General features: G+C 39.3%; 1 protein-coding gene across 2 annotated transcripts in view; it reads left to right on the forward strand.

The window, feature by feature from the left end:
• Positions 1 to 214: 214 nt before the first annotated feature.
• Positions 215 to 16,899, forward strand: part of LOC128700878 (fork head domain-containing protein L1) — a 41,480-nt gene continuing 24,795 nt past the window's right edge. The window contains exons 1-2 of one of the 2 annotated variants that reach the window (XM_070086998.1): positions 215 to 238; positions 13,027 to 13,150. In XM_070086998.1, coding sequence (XP_069943099.1) covers positions 13,068 to 13,150 — 83 coding nt within the window. In that variant the 5' untranslated portion in view covers positions 215 to 238; positions 13,027 to 13,067. Of the gene's footprint in view, positions 239 to 6,314; positions 6,582 to 13,026; positions 13,151 to 16,899 lie in introns of those variants that run through there. The other variant, XM_070086997.1, reaches the window with a different exon arrangement.

Below are 16,899 nucleotides of genomic sequence, written 5' to 3' on the forward strand. Positions count from 1 at the left end.
AATCTTGAGTACTTAATAGCTATATTTTAGTAATAGTTGGCTAATACATTCTAAATAGCCGTCATTATCGCAAAATGCGCCCAACCCTTAGGGATCAAGCTCCAGTAAATATGTCATTCTTATGTTAGGAGTGGCTGGTGTTGGGTGAGGCCGGGAGTTATCACTGCTCAGTAACCAGTTGTCACGGGAACCCACCATCTTGATGTCGGTGAAGAGCTCTTGATCTAAGGAACTGAAGGTACCTTTTTCTTCTTTTGATCAGATATGATTGCCCCCCATTCCCTAGACGCTGTATGACTCCTACCTGTTTAGAACTTCCCTCTAAATATAGTTATAAAGCATTTAATGACACAAATTTGGACATGGTGTAGCCAGCCATGTGCATCATAGAGGCTACACACATACACCAGTTTTAAGTATATTTTTTTGCGCTAATTACCGTAGATTTTCAGATTTGGCAACATTGTGCTATGGACAGCAGCAGGAGCATATGACTACACACAAGGCCTATATGCTACTTCCTAAAAGCGTTAAGACGGGTAAATTAAGACATATATTAGAAATTTATGTTTTATGTTATAAGCAAATTAAGAGAGGGAGTAACGGAAGTTACATAAATAGTTTTATATCTAAACATCAATTTTAACACAAAGAAAAAATGCCACCTTCTTTAAAACTGAACATAAATTTTCGTGAATTATTCACACACAAAAACCGTTACAAGTGTTCGCAGAAAAATAAACAAAATAAACGTCTCCGGTACAAATGATGTTTTACAACAAGAGGAGAGGGAGAGCCACGACGAGTGTGGCCCCAGTCACTGCTCTCTTGCTTCTAACACACTCCTCCAACACTCTCCTCCCTCATTCCATCTCTTCCTCACCCCATCTCTCAATCGCTACCATTTTTCCTAACCTTGACAAAGACAGTTTTAACACCCAGGAAGCTACTGAAAGGTCTCTTGTCTTCATCTGAAGTTAAATACTAACAAAGAGAAAGTGACACAAGGAAGCTATGGTGAATGTAGGAGACGGAGACATTTTTTTCTGATTGTAATCACGACCAGGTGATAAAAGCAGTGGAGCTTCCTTATTTTTAACACACCAACTGTCTTCCACCGAGGTAGGGTGACCCCAGACAAAAAGGAAAGACGTTCACCATCATTCATTCAATTGCTGTTTTGCCAGTAGTGTTCTGCCACCATAGTTCAGATGGCCCTCCGAACTTCATTATCCCATCCCCTTCTTCAGAGTACAGGCACTGCACCTCCCACCTCTAGTACTCAAGTCCGGCTAACCAGTTTCCTAGAGTCCCTTCATAAATGTTACCTTGTTCATGTTTCAACAGCACGTCAAGCCATAACAACCACTCGTTTCCACTCCGAACTAACACGCTCAAAGAAGCCTGTTGAATGATCAAGCCCCCAGCACTCGAAACCACCTTTACCCTCTCCCTCAGACCCTTGGACGACCCCTGCCCTTCCTTCCACCCCAGATTTATATTAGGATTAATAAATGGGCTTCCACCTTACAAACTGAACTGTGTCGTATTTGTTGTTATCAAGCGTGTGGAAACTACTTAAGAAACCATACCACGGGTGGGAATAGAACCCGCGATCAGTCATAAAACTTCAGACCACAATAAAATGTCACATTAGTTGCACTTGTGTCCTTTTACCTAACATACGACTGTACAGTTTAATTTTTTGTTATTGTATTCCTTGCTGTATTGTGTACATTAACTATATGAAGTAATTGTAAAATATGAAATGAGTAATATTTCTTTCTAGTGATGTAACAATGTTCAGTAGTGTCTGATGAAGACCCACTGTGACCTCTGTAGTCCTGTTTTTGCGCTAATGCTAACAAGGTGAGCGTGAGGTGCACAGTGAACTAGCCGCTTAGGAAACAACTAAAAAAAAATTTAACCATTGTAGTCTTCCTCTCCTCTGCAGCGCTGTATAATCCTTGTGGGTTTAACGCTTAGTTATGATTATAATAATAATTATTCCTCTCCAAGTGCTCAAACCACCTCAACCCCACGTTAGCCCTCTTGACTTATATTTGTAGTAATCACACACATTCTTACTTCAAGCCCCGACTTCTTTGCATAATATTCACAGTTCACAATATATGTTTCAATATTTGACTAGGTGTGTTCTGTCCTTCAGTTCCTCCCTCTCTCCCCCTTTCCCGTGTTTTTGGTTCTACCCCTTAAGAACATAAGAAAGAAGGAGCACTGCAGCAGGCCTACTGGTCCATGTGAATATCATGTGGTACTACGACTACCACTCCGTTACTAATACTATTGATACTACCACTACTATTACCTCCCTTCACTTTTCACTACCCTTTTTATCTCTTGCGGCACTAAAACTACTTTCTACTACCACTACCAGCATTATCACTACCGCTACAACTTTGACCTAAAACGCTTTCTTGATAGTTGTGACAGAACCCACAGGCATAACACCAGACACAAACATCTCTACGACATTCCCCGTGTCCGACTAAACCTTTACAAAAATTCAATGTATGTCAAAGGCCCTAAAATCTGGAATACCCTACCTGAGAACTCTAGAACTGCAGGCACATTCATCACCTTCAAAACTACCATTAGAAAACATCTTATCTCCCTGATACACCCCGTCAACTAACTACACGAATACCACCTGGTGGTTCACACTTACACTCACTCACTCATTTGACCATAAACAGAAATATTAATCTTAAAATAATGAATCCTGTGATACTCCAATACTGAAACTATGTACTGTGCCAAAACAAAAGCATTCACATTGCTAAACTCACAAACTAGTATTTAGTCACTTAGCCATAATACCAACTTACCTCATAATTTGTAATATTTTACAATTAAGAATAAAACTAAGTCTGCCCGAAATGCCTAGCCATGCTAAGCGTTCTAGTGGTACACTCTGTAATCACTATTTTACTACATGTAAACCACACAATAACCAAATTTCTGTAAACTCAGCATTGTAATCCTTATAGAGAATAAACTTTGAATTTGAATTAAATTGAATTTCCTTCCTCTCTTTGTCCCATCCCTGCCCCCCTCCCCTCGCCTATATATACTACTCCCTCCCTTTTGTGTTAGTGTGATTTGTAAATGGACAAAGTCGGACCGAAACGTCGTCGTAAGCTTCTCTCTCCTATGTGCGGGTTATTTGTGTATCGGGACATGATTTTGAATCTGCTAGCATTGTCACAAGCAAAGTAAATTTTGGATTTCGCAATCCTGTCACCTCTTGTCCTGTCCTCTAGTGTCTTCAGGTTTAGCTCCTATAGCCTCTTATCATAGGTCATACCCCTTAACTCTGAGACTAGTTTCCTTGTAAAACCTTTGCACTTTTTTCCAGCTTCTTTACATGCTTTATCAGATGTGAGTTCCATAAAGGACTCCAATGGAAATAAGTCACGTTGACTTTTTGGGTTATCCTAGGTTCTCTACACATATGTTGCTATGTATGATAATCTATGTAACTGTATTTGTGTATACCTGAATAAACTTACATACTGGCGCTTCAAACTCCAGGATGGGCCTGGCATATGCTGTGTGTAAGGTCCTGAAAGCTGCCCTTAAATTTGGCAGTCTTAAGTTTGCTGCAGCGGCTGTTTAGTTTAATGTGTGCCTCAAGTGAAGTGCTCGGAATTATGCTCACCCTGAGAACCTTCTCTTTCAGGAAAGTTTGCAGCCTTTGTTCCCCGAACCTGTACGCTGTTCTGGACGTTGTTGTCTTTCTCCAATTTGCATGACTTCATTTGCAGGTGTTAAATTTCTGTAGCCATTTGTTTGACCACTTTTGCAGCTTGTCTAGGTCCAGTTGTAGTCTTTCCTGGTCTACTCCTGTGTGTGTGTACTCTCCTATTTGTGGTTGCAGGGGTCGATTCACAGCTCCTAGCTCCCTATGTGTGTGTGTGTGTGTGTGTGTGTGTGTGTACTCACCTATTTGTACTTCCCTATTTGTGATTGTAGGAGTCGATTCACAACTCTTGGCCCTGCCTCTTCGCTGGTCGCTACTGTTGTTTATTTGTTTTGTGTGTGCATATGTATGTATGTGTATGTATATGTATGTGATGACTCTTCAGGTCGCTTGTTCTATCTAGGTTGGAATATTGCTGCACACTAACAGCACCTTTCAAGGCAGGTGAAATTGCTGACCCAGAAAATGTACAGAGAACCTTCACGGCACGCATAACGGAGATAAAACACCTCAGTTACTGGGAGCGCTTGAAGTTCCTGAACCTGTACTCCCTGGAACGCAGGCGGGAGAGATACATGATTATATACACCTGGAAAATCCTAAAGGGACTAGTACCGAACTTGCACACGAAAATCACTCACTACGAAAGCTGTGTACGAAAGGTATATAATACCGACAAGATGAGATTAAGACACATGTGCAACATCTGGGTATCTTTATTGTAAACGTTTCGCCATCCAGTGGCTTTATCAATGCAAATTCTAGGACATAACTTGAAGACAGTAGAATTATGTACAGAAGATGAGGTAATCAGTCCCTCAACCTAGGAGTAGGTGCTCTTTGCACCTACTCCTAGGTTGAGGGACTGATTACCTCATCTTCTGTACATAATTCTACTGTCTTCAAGTTATGTCCTAGAATTTGTATTGATAAAGCCACTGGATGGCGAAACGTTTACAATAAAGATACCCAGATGTTGCACATGTGTCTTAATCTCATCACTACGAAAGCAAAAGACTCGGCAGACGATGCAACATCCCCCCAATGAAAAGCAGGGGTGTCACTAGCACGTTAAGAGACAACACAATAAGTGTTAGGGGTCCAAGACTGCCTCCCAGCATATATAAGGGGGATTACCAATAGACCCCTGGCTGTCTTCAAGCAGGCACTGGACAAGCACCTAAAGTCGGTACCTGACCACTCGGGCTGTGGCTTGTAAGTTGGATTGCGTGCAACCAGCAGTAACAGCCTGGTTGATCAGACTCTGATCCACCATGAGGCCTGGTCACAGACCGGGCCGCGGGGGCGTTGACCCCCGGAACTCTCCAGGTAAACTACTTCACTCTCCAGATTGTTCCACTTCCTGACAACTTTGACTATAGAAATACTTCCTAACATCCCTATGACTCATCTGAGTTTTCGTTTTCCAGTTGTGTACCATTGGTCGTGTGTCCCATCTCTGAAACATTCTGGCAATATTCACCTTATCAATTCCTCAGTATTTTATATATCGTTATAATGTCCTCCCTATCCGTCCTGTCCTCCAGTGTCGTCAGGTTCAGCTCTCCTCATAGGACATATTCCTTAGCTCCGGGAACTAGTCTTGTTGTAAACTTTTGCACTTTCTCCAATTTCTTAACGTGTTTGACCAGGTGTGAGTCCCATACTGGTGCGGCATACTCCAATATTGGCCTGACGTACACGATGTTCAGTGTCGTGAGTGGCGCCTTACTCAGATGTCGAAACGCTATTACATGTATTAGGTTTGCCAGGCGACCGTGTGCTGCAGCGGTTATTTAACTGATGTGCGCCTCTGGAGATGTGCTGAGTATGATACTCACCCCAAGATCCTTTTCCTTGAGTGAGGTTTGCAGCATTTGACCTAACCTGTACTCCGTCTGTGACTCTGTGGTCTTCTTTGTGTGTTTGTCTATATGTGTATGCGTACGGTGGGCGTGTGTGTATGTGCGTGCGGTGGGCGTGTATGTGCGTGCGGTGGGCGTGTGTGTGTGTGTGTGCGTGCGGTGGGTGTATGTGTGCGGCGGGCGTGTGTGTATGCGTGCTGTGGGCGTGTGGGTATGCGTGCGGTAGGCGTGTGTGCATGCGTGCGGTGGGCGTGTGCATGCGTGCGGTGGGCGTGTGGGTATGCGTGCGGTGGGCGTGTGTGCATGCGTGCGCTGGGCGTGTGTATGCGTGCTGTGGGCGTGTGGGTATGCGTGCGGTGGGCGTGTGTACATGCGTGCGGTGGGCGTGTGTATGCGTACGGTGGGCGTGTGTATGCGTGCGATGGGTGTGTGTATGCGTGCTGTGGGCGTGTGCATGTGTGCGGTGGGCGTGTGCATGCGTGCGGTGGGCGTTGTGTATGCGTGCTGTGGGCGTGTGTGTGTGCGTGCGGTGGGCGTGTGTATATGCGTACGGTGGGCGTGTGTGTGTGTATGAAAACAAACAGAAGGTCGCTGTGGTGGTCCCTCGCGGCACCCTTCAATGGAGCAAATGTTTGGCCTCCCATTGTAAACAATAACACAAGAGTAAACTCAAACAAACTAACTTGGCCTTTAAATAAGATGTCTCTCTGGCAGACACGTTTAGTTGCCGTTGGTTGGTCGCACGGGGAAGCTGTCTGTCATCTCCCTCATCTATATTGTCAGGTCCAAAACAACACCTGAATTCATAATGAATGCGCTATCTGCCTCCACCACCGCTTATCCCAACCTCCCTCTGTCTCCCTTTTATCCCTCTCCCTTCTATTTTTCGCACCTCATTACCTCCTCATTCCCAGCTTCATACCCGTCCTCACTGTCTGCTTCCCTCCTCTTTCCGTCAAATCGTCTGGGAGCTCCAACACAGGAGAGTGAAGGTAAGCAACCTCGTCTACAATAACAGTCTCCCACCACCAACAGTGATGCTCTCGCAAATTTTCCACGTGTCTTTGTTTATATACTGTTGAATATAAGTTTTTATACGTTTACATAACCAAACTCGGCCTAACCTAGCAACATTTAGCCCAACCTAAAATAATATTTGAAAACGCTAAACAAATCTGATGCTGAATGCAGCGCTTATGAGATACTCTTTCTGATTGTTTCATAATTTTATTGACTTGTATAAGAGAAACGTTTGTATTATTGGTGTACAAGTTTCATGTATTTTTTACCCTCAAGGAAGGTTCCTTGATGTTGGTGAGGGGCTCTTGATTTAGGAAATTGGATCTATGCTCCAGTTCCCCGAATTAAGCCTGAATGCCTTCCACATCCCCCCCACCACGCGCTGTATAATCCTCCGGGTTTAGCGCTTCCCCTTGATTATAATTATAATAATTCATATATTTTAGACGAGTTATTTCTTTCTTGCTTCAGCCCTGTGATCAGCCTTCTAACATCTTGATTATAAGATGCCTCATAATACCACACATCATTTCAATCACAGGGAAGCGCCAAGCTTCTGGTAGACACTCAGGTTCATTCAAAGGAAGTAAAGAATTAGTCCAGTTTCTTAGATCAAGAGCCCCTCAAGGACCCTCCCTTGAGGGCAGACAGATCCTCCTCTTAATCACAGTCATCATTTCACTGTTGTAAAGAGTCAAATTAGTGACTGATGAAGGCGCTTTACAGTGAAAACCTGACATAATTGTGTCTACCGATATAGTTTGACTGTGAGGCCTATCTCCTGAATGTGGTTCATTAAGTCTGTATTTCGTAAATTAGACACATTTGCAACACTTTGGTATCTTTATTATGGAAATTAGACTGCTGAAGCCACGCTTCATCAGTCCAGTACAAAGAAAAATGGTGAAGATCAGGAGTTTTGAGATAACTAGTCCCTCAGCCTGAAATCGATGTAATCAGTTCATTACTCTATAAGAATACAGCATATGTGCCAAGGGGCTTATATACTACAGACAGGTGAGGTGAAGCAGTTGTAGGCAGCGGGAGGGGTACGGGAGTAAATTTTTGGGTAGCTTTGGGAAGGGGTGGTTTTGATAAGGATCTGCCTTGTATGGGCCAGTAGACCTTCTGCAGTGTTCCTCCATTCTTATGTTCTTACTCATGGCACCCCTGCTTTTCATTGGGAGGGGATATGTTGTACCGCCTGCCGAGTCTTTTGCTTTCGTAGGGAGTGATTTTCGTGTGCAGATTTGGGACTAGTCCATCCAGGATTTTTCCAAGTATATATTTTATGGATAAGTGGAACAAACTCCCAAGTAGCGTCATTAAAGTTAAAACCGTGTGTAGTTTTAAAAATAGGTTAGATAAATACATTAGTGGGTGTGAGTTGGATCTGCCTCGCATGGGCCAAAAGGCCTATTGCAGCGCTCCTTACATTCCAGGGAGTACAGGTCAAGAGACTTCAACCGTTCTCAGTAATTTAGGTGCTCTATTTTACTTATACGTGCAGTGAAAGTTCTCCGTATATTCTCCAGGTCTGCAGTTTCGCCTTCCTTGAAAGGGGCCGTTAGTGCACAGCACTAGAACAAGCGATTCGAAAAGAACCATCATTGGCTTGGCAACCCTAGTTTTGAAGGTTATCATTATCCATCCTATCATTTTCCTAGCAGATGTGATGGAGACATTGCTGTGATCTTTAAAAGTGAGATTCACTGACAATATCACTCTCAGGCACTTCACATTAGTTTTCTCTCTATTTTGTGATTGTAAATTGTTTTATACTGCGATCCAGTTTTTATTTCGCGGGTTTTCCATAGTAGAGTAATTGAAATTTGTCCTCATTGAACTTAATATTTGTTTCTGAGGCCCATTTCGTTTGTGCGTTTGTGTAAAAAGCTTAATGTTCACACCCCAGGAGAGATAACAAGATTAACGGTTTAACAACAGTGCCAGGTGTGTCACCACCTGTCTTCAACTATCATAGTACAACTTCGCTTGTTTAACAAAGACGCAAACATTTTGTACAAACTGCTTGTGTGTATTTGTTAAACAAATGCCATACCACACCTCTGGCATGGTTAACTTTCATTGTTTACCTCTGATTGTAGTAACATTTACAATGACAGGTGAAGACATCATTGTATTCTAATCAATCAATCAATTTTACTCAACGAGTGTGAGTCCTTCAGCTCAAGTAGCTAATAGCAAAATCAATTAATCAGTGATGCTGTTAGCAATATATATATATATATATATATATATATATATATATATATATATATATATATATATATATATATATATATATATATATATATATATATATATATATATATATGAATAGGCAATCCTGACACCCATCATGCCTGTACCTTCTCACAAAGTGCTTCAGTCTTCCCAGCTTAACACATTTCCTTCATATGATAACCCTATACTGCACGAATATGACAGTATCTTGCTTGAGGCAGATTTTTACGAAAGTACTTTACCTTACTCTAGAAGATGGGCAGTGGAACCAAGCTACACTTCCAGTCAGACTAGGAGGCATTGGTGTCCGCAAGTTATCATGAATTGCGCAACCAGCTTTCCTGTCCTCATCCGTTGCATTCAGTGGACTTGTAGCAGCGATTCTCCCTGTACATCTTAGGGACAAGATTGGAGTCCATGATCAAAAGTTCGTTGACGGAGCCATGATCTGGGATAATCTAACGGGCTCTGAAACTAGACCTGCACCCCCCAACAACTACAAACAGTCACACTGGGATGGCCCAGTAGTGGAGAACATAGCCTCAACCATGGTTTCAGAGTGTGTCGGGGAAGGATAGAGCCCGCCTCCAGGCAGTGAGATCTTCTCATGCAGGGGACTTTCTGTTGGCTGTTCCCAACTCCAGTCTTGGCACACACTTCGACCCACAGACCATCCGCACTGGTGTTGCCCTTCGACTTGCCACCCCTATTCTCGCCGAAAACAGGTGTATTTGTGGCAGTGAAGCAGCAGACCGATTCAGGTACCATGGTCTTGTGTGCCGTAAATCCGAGGGAAAGATTACAAGACATGAAGAGGTTCATAACATTATCAAGAGGAGCCTCATAACAGCCGGATGCCCAGCATTAGAGAGCCACCCCAACTATGCAGATCTGATGGGAGCCGAAAGCGTCCAGATGGTATCACCCTTCGAGCCTGGACAAACGGCAAACAGGTGGTGTGGGACTACACATGTGCTGATACCTATCTCCAATACACCAGGGAGGAAGGAGGAGCAGCTTCCAGCTTCAGGGAATCCCAAAAGTCTAGATAATACGGAGAACTTGCCCATCATTATATATTTGTTCTCATGGGCTCCGAGACCCTTGTCTCATGGGGAAAGAGTGCATCTAAGTTCCTTAAGGAGTTAGGCAAAAGACTCATCAGGGTAACTAGGGATCCCAGGGTAGCTATTTTTCTGTTCCAGCGACTCAGCGCTGCTGTTCAGAGGGGTAATGCACACGCCCCAGCTCTGAGGAGTTGGATGAGATTTTCGCATTATAATCAGTGACAAACACGTAACAATATGTACTAGACATGTACCTCATGTTCACCTCATGTACTATATATGCCATCTTTATATCAACAATGTATCTCTTAAATCTTTTGTACCATGTTATGTATTAAAATATACCTATTGGTAAAAAAGAATGAAAAAATGGGGTGGTAGGGGAAGTGGAATATTCAAATGGCTTCAGGAAAAAAAATCAAATATTCTTCCTTGAAGCCTTTTTATCCACTTCTCCGAGGATATGGGTCCCACAATTTGCACCAGGTGGTCCCCGTTTATATATATATATATATATATATATATATATATATATATATATATATATATATATATATATATATATATATATATATATATATATATATATATATATATGTCGTGCCGAATAGGCAGAACTTGCGATATTGGCTTAAATAGCAACGCTCATCTTGCCATATAAGGCAAGTGAAAATTTGTGTATGCAATAATTTCGCAAAAATCATTCTGAACCTAATGAAAAAAATGTATTTCATTGTGTTCGTTTATTGTTAAATTATTGTAAACTTATCTAAAGTATATTTAGTTGAATTAGGCTAAATTAAATTGAGCTTGTTATAATAAAGGCCAGCAGTAACAGCCTGGTTGATCAGACCCTGATCCACCATGAGGCCTGGTCTCAGACCAGGCGCCGCGGGGGTGTTGACCCCCGAAACCCTCTCCAGGTAAGGTTAGGTAAGTTTTTTAAGGTTCTTTTGATACACAATTATTAATTTTTACATTAACACAAATGAAAAAAATATATATTCAAACGTATAAGAGAAAATTTTAGAAGACTTAATTTTAAATGAGTTCTTGCTAATTGACCAATTTTACCTATTCGGCACGATATATATATATATATATATATATATATATATATATATATATATATATATATATATATATATATATATATATATATATATATATATATATATATATATGTCGTGCCGAATAGGCAGAACTTGCGATCTTGGCTTAAATAGCAACGTTCATCTTGCCATAGGACAAGTGAAAATTTGTGTATGCAATAATTTCGCCAAAATCATTCTGAACCTAACAAAAAAAAATATATTTCACTGTGTTTGTTTGGTATTAAATTATTGTAAACAAATCTAAAAAATGTTTAGTTGGGTTAGACTAAAATAAATTGTTCTTGTTATAATAAGGTTAGGTAAGTTTTCTAAGTTCCTTTTGGTGCAAAATTATAAATTTTTACATTAACATTAATGAAAAAAAATATATCTTTAAACGTATAAGAGAAAATTTTAGAAATGACTTAATTTTAAATGAGTTCTTGCTAATTGACCAGTTTTACATATTCGGCACGACATATATATATATATATATATATATATATATATATATATATATATATATATATATATATATATATATATATATATATATATATATATATATATATATATATATATATATATATATATATATATATATATATATATATATATATATTTATTTTTTTTTTTTATTATCACACCGGCCGATTCCCACCAAGGCAGGGTGGCCCGAAAAAGAAAAACTTTCACCATCATTCACTCCATCACTGTCTTGCCAGAAGGGTGCTTTACACTACAGTTTTTAAAACTGCAACATTAACACCCCTCCTTCAGAGTGCAGGCACTGTACTTCCCATCTCCAGAACTCAAGTCCGGCCTGCCGGTTTCCCTGAATCCCTTCATAAATGTTACTTTGCTCACACTCCAACAGCACGTCAAGTATTAAAAACCATTTGTCTCCATTCACTCCTATCAAACACGCTCACGCATGCCTGCTGGAAGTCCAAGCCCCTCGCACACAAAACCTCCTTTACCCCCTCCCTCCAACCCTTCCTAGGCCGACCCCTACCCCGCCTTCCTTCCACTACAGACTGATACACTCTTGAAGTCATTCTGTTTCGCTCCATTCTCTCTACATGTCCGAACCACCTCAACAACCCTTCCTCAGCCCTCTGGACAACAGTTTTGGTAATCCCGCACCTCCTCCTAACTTCCAAACTACGAATTCTCTGCATTATATTCACACCACACATTGCCCTCAGACATGACATCTCCACTGCCTCCAGCCTTCTCCTCGCTGCAACATTCATCACCCACGCTTCACACCCATATAAGAGCGTTGGTAAAACTATACTCTCATACATTCCCCTCTTTGCCTCCAAGGACAAAGTTCTTTGTCTCCACAGACTCCTAAGTGCACCACTCACTCTTTTTCCCTCATCAATTCTATGATTCACCTCATCTTTCATAGACCCATCCGCTGACACGTCCACTCCCAAATATCTGAATACGTTCACCTCCTCCATACTCTCTCCCTCCAATCTGATATTCAATCTTTCATCACCTAATCTTTTTGTTATCCTCATAACCTTACTCTTTCCTGTATTCACCTTTAATTTTCTTCTTTTGCACACCCTACCAAATTCATCCACCAATATATATATATATATATATATATATATAATATATATATATATATATTATATATATATATATATATATTACATATATATATATAATATATAATATATATATATATTATATATATATATATATATATATATATATATATATATATATATATATATATATATATATATATATATATATATATACATATATATATATATATATATATATATATATATATATATATATATATATATATATATATATATATATATATATATACATATACACACACATATATCTATATATATATATATATATATATATATATATATATATATATATATATATATATATATATATATATATATATATATATATATATATACACACACACACACATAGTCCAATAATAGTGTTTTCTGGCCACACAGTGCACCAGAAACCGCCCTTCTCATACATCGCTCTCATCGCCATGGCCATCAGGAGCGCCCCCGGACAGAAAGTGACGCTAGCTGGGATTTATAGATTCATCATGGATCGATTTCCCTATTACAGGTAGGGGATGGGGGTTGGGGTGGGTTACTCAACTATTTGTGATTGCAGGGGTCGATTCATACCGCCTGGCCCCGCCTCTTCGCTGATCGCTACTAGGTCCACTCTCCCTTTTTCGTGAACTTTATCGAACCTCTTCTTAAAGCTCTGTATGGATCCTGCCTCTACTACATCACTTCCCAGAATGTTCCACTTCCTGACAACTCTATGATTAAAGAAATACTTCCTAACATCCCAGTGACTCATCTGCGTCTTCAACTTCCAGCTGTGACCCCTTGTTGTTGTATCCCATCTCTGAAACATCTTGTCCCTATTCACCTTGTCAATTCCTCTTAGTATTTTATATGTCGTTATGATGTCCCCCATCCCTATCCCTCCTATCCTCCAGTGTCGTCAGGTTGATTTCCCTTAACCTCTTCTCGTAGGACATACTCTTAGCTCCGAGACTAGTCTAGCTGCAAACCTTTGCACTTTCTCAAATTTCCTGACGTGCTTGACCCAGGTGTGGGTTCCATACTAATGCTGCATACACCAATATGGGCCTGAGGTACACGGTGTACAGAGTCTTGAACGATTCCTTAATAAGGTGTCGAAACGCTCTTCTTAGGTTTGCCTGGCGCCCATATGTTGCAGCAGCTATTTAGTTGATGTGCGCCTCAGATGTACTCGGTATTATACACACCTCAAGATCCTTTTCCTTGGTGAGGTTTGCAGCCTTTGGCTACAAGCCTCTGCGGTGTGTGTGTATTCACCTATTTGTGGTTGTAGGGGTCGATTCACAGCTGACTCCGCCTCTTCGCTGACCGCTGGTAGGTCCACTTTCTCCCTGCTCCATGAGCTTTGTTGTATCTCTTCAGTTACTAACTTTTTTTTTTTTTTTTTTATTTTTCAACCGATTTATTTTATTTTTGGTGTACTTTTAGAGGTGCATATGTAGAAGCATGTGACAAAGTTACTAACTTTTTTTTTTTTTTTTTATTTTTCAACCGATTTATTTTATTTTTGGTGTACTTTTAGAGGTGCATATGTAGAAGCATGTGACAAAGTTTCAGTATGATTGGCCAACAAACAACAGAGAAAAAAATATAAACATAATTTTTATATATGGCAGCATCCCCTGACAAATTGGCACTACGAGTGGCACTTCCGACATTCCCAACTGTTAGAATACAACTAGCATGACATTTTAACATAGCCATTTCATCTAATATATCTTATTATCAAATTAAAAAAAAATACATTTGACAAAATTTTTGGCATTCGCCAAAATATCTGCCTTTTAACCCCACATAAAATCAAAAATATTTGAGATATTCCAAAAAATTTTACGTCTCTATTTCAAACACACTTTGTTTTATATTGTCTGTGAAAATCATTTCAATACAATCATTAATAATGGAGTTATGGAGCGAAATAAGTGAATAAGTTACTTCCGAGATATAGGCCTAGAACGTCGGCAGGCCTACCGTCTCAAAAAAAATTTTTTTTTGCACGGAAATCGTGTTTTTTTCCGTGTATTTCTTAGTAAACTGATGTTCTAGTGCAGTTATCCTCTTCAAAACACCGTTTTCTATCACTCACATACCAAACAATAGAAGAAGGGGACGAGGAGTAACTCATTTATATCGAATATTGCTGGTGGACTCTCTCTATATTATGGCCTACATCGCCGCCACCATACCTGATATAAATGACTATAATTTCTTGTAGAAATGTTGTAGAACATTGATTCTTGTACCATTGTGTTGCCAAAGAGTTAAGCTATTTTTCTGTATGAATAACTCATTTTCCATATTTTTTTCGATTTTTTGGTGTATTTAGGCTCAGACTCAGTAACTGCGCCCTTAAAGCTATGTATGCATCCTGCCTTCACTACATCACTCTCCAGATTGTTCCACTTCCTGACAAGTCTATGGCTGAAGAAATGCTTCCTAATATACCTGTGGAAAATTGCATTTATCTGAATGTAACTAATTATGTACATAACAGTAAATAATAACAAAGATAATTATTATTTATCAATGTTACATAGACAAGTAGGAATTTGGGACATCTAGGTCGCAAAAAATGTCCCCCTTCGATACCTACCACTGTCATAACCACAAGTTGCTCTGGACCTATTAATTAAATGAAATATACATACACCAGGAATACCTGGAGAGACCTGGAGTTTACCTGGAGAGAGTTTCGGGGGTCAACGCCCCCGCGGCCCGGTCTGTGACCAGGCCTCCTGGTGGATCAGCGCCTGATCAACCAGGCTGTTGCTGCTGGCTGCACGCAAACCAACGTACGAGCCACAGCCCGTAAATATATAAATTTGTGGACTGTATATTAAAAATAATAAATGGTTATGTATATACACAATTACATAACAGAAGGAAAATATATCCTAATATCACTCACCAGTTTGACTGGAGACCAATGTGTATCATACTCAGAAAACCTCACTCTAACTAAATCTATGAAAATAATGCTGGCCAGAATTACACACAAATCTAGAGAGCTTATCAGAGGTTCCTGGAGCTGTCCTGTCCAGTCGTCCGATATCTCAATGATTTCTCTACCTTCCTTAGAAAAGCTGACATTTCTGTAACGGATTAGATAAGTGCCCTTAATACATATATACGTGTGGTGCATATAGTGTATGTTACTATTATATTGTGCGTTATTATTTTTTTCATCACTAGCTAATGCTAACTACCTCCAATACTTTTTTACTTCTTTCTTACTGCTATTAATTGCTCATAATTTTGTGTTACAAGTCAAATCTTACTCCAAATTAATATTATTCAGTGTTCTTACCTGTCCATTTAATTTTGTTTACCACTACTTGTTTTTTTTAGTCACTTTTTATTGTGTGTGCAATTAGTGTATATTCCAATTACTTTTTTACAAGTACCAAAACTATCTTTTGCTAGCTAGTACCAACTACCTCATTTTTTTTTACTTTTTATTGTGCAATAAACTGCTCAACTTATTTAATATTACAAATCAGATCTTACTCCTAAACCAATATTATTTCATAGTGACTATCTGTCCATTTAACTTTGTTTACCATTACTTAATTGTAGTCTCTTATATATTTTTTTCCTTTATTTTAGCTTTATATAACTACCTTAGTTCATATATTCACAATTGTTAAAATAATCAAGGTGCTAATAAGTTCACTATTTTGCCATTATATTCCAAAGCTCATTTATTTGATTACCACTTTATTGTTCACCACAACTTATATTAGTCCCTTTTATATTATAATTTTATATTATAATTCTAACTTTAAAGAATTACCTTTAAAGTACTACCTACTATCATATTCCCAAGCTCCATTATTTGATCATCACTTTATTTGTTCACCACAAATTATTTTAGTCCCTTTTATATTGTCTCCTTTATTTTAGCTTTAAAAAACTACCTTCGCTCATTATTTTTTACATTTGTTAAATAATTCAGGTGCTATTTTTTTAGCTTTAGAATATTTACTTTGTTTTATACTTAATTCTAACTATAGATTCACTACAAATCTTATGATTACAAGCATTGATCCTGATACCAACCTCTTATTTAATGACTTAAATGATTCAAACAGTTACTGTAATTACTACACAGCAGAACAATCAAAGGCACTTCTCAGTGCCAACAACAACATAACTATCTTTAACTACAATATCAGATCTTTAAGCAAGCATTACGATGACCTCCTAGCATTACTAAATTCCTTGCATGCCAATATGACCATAATTACACTAACTAAA

The sequence above is a fragment of the Cherax quadricarinatus genome, chromosome 20 (assembly GCF_038502225.1).
Source record: "Cherax quadricarinatus isolate ZL_2023a chromosome 20, ASM3850222v1, whole genome shotgun sequence".
In the NCBI taxonomy this organism is placed as follows: domain Eukaryota; kingdom Metazoa; phylum Arthropoda; class Malacostraca; order Decapoda; family Parastacidae; genus Cherax; species Cherax quadricarinatus.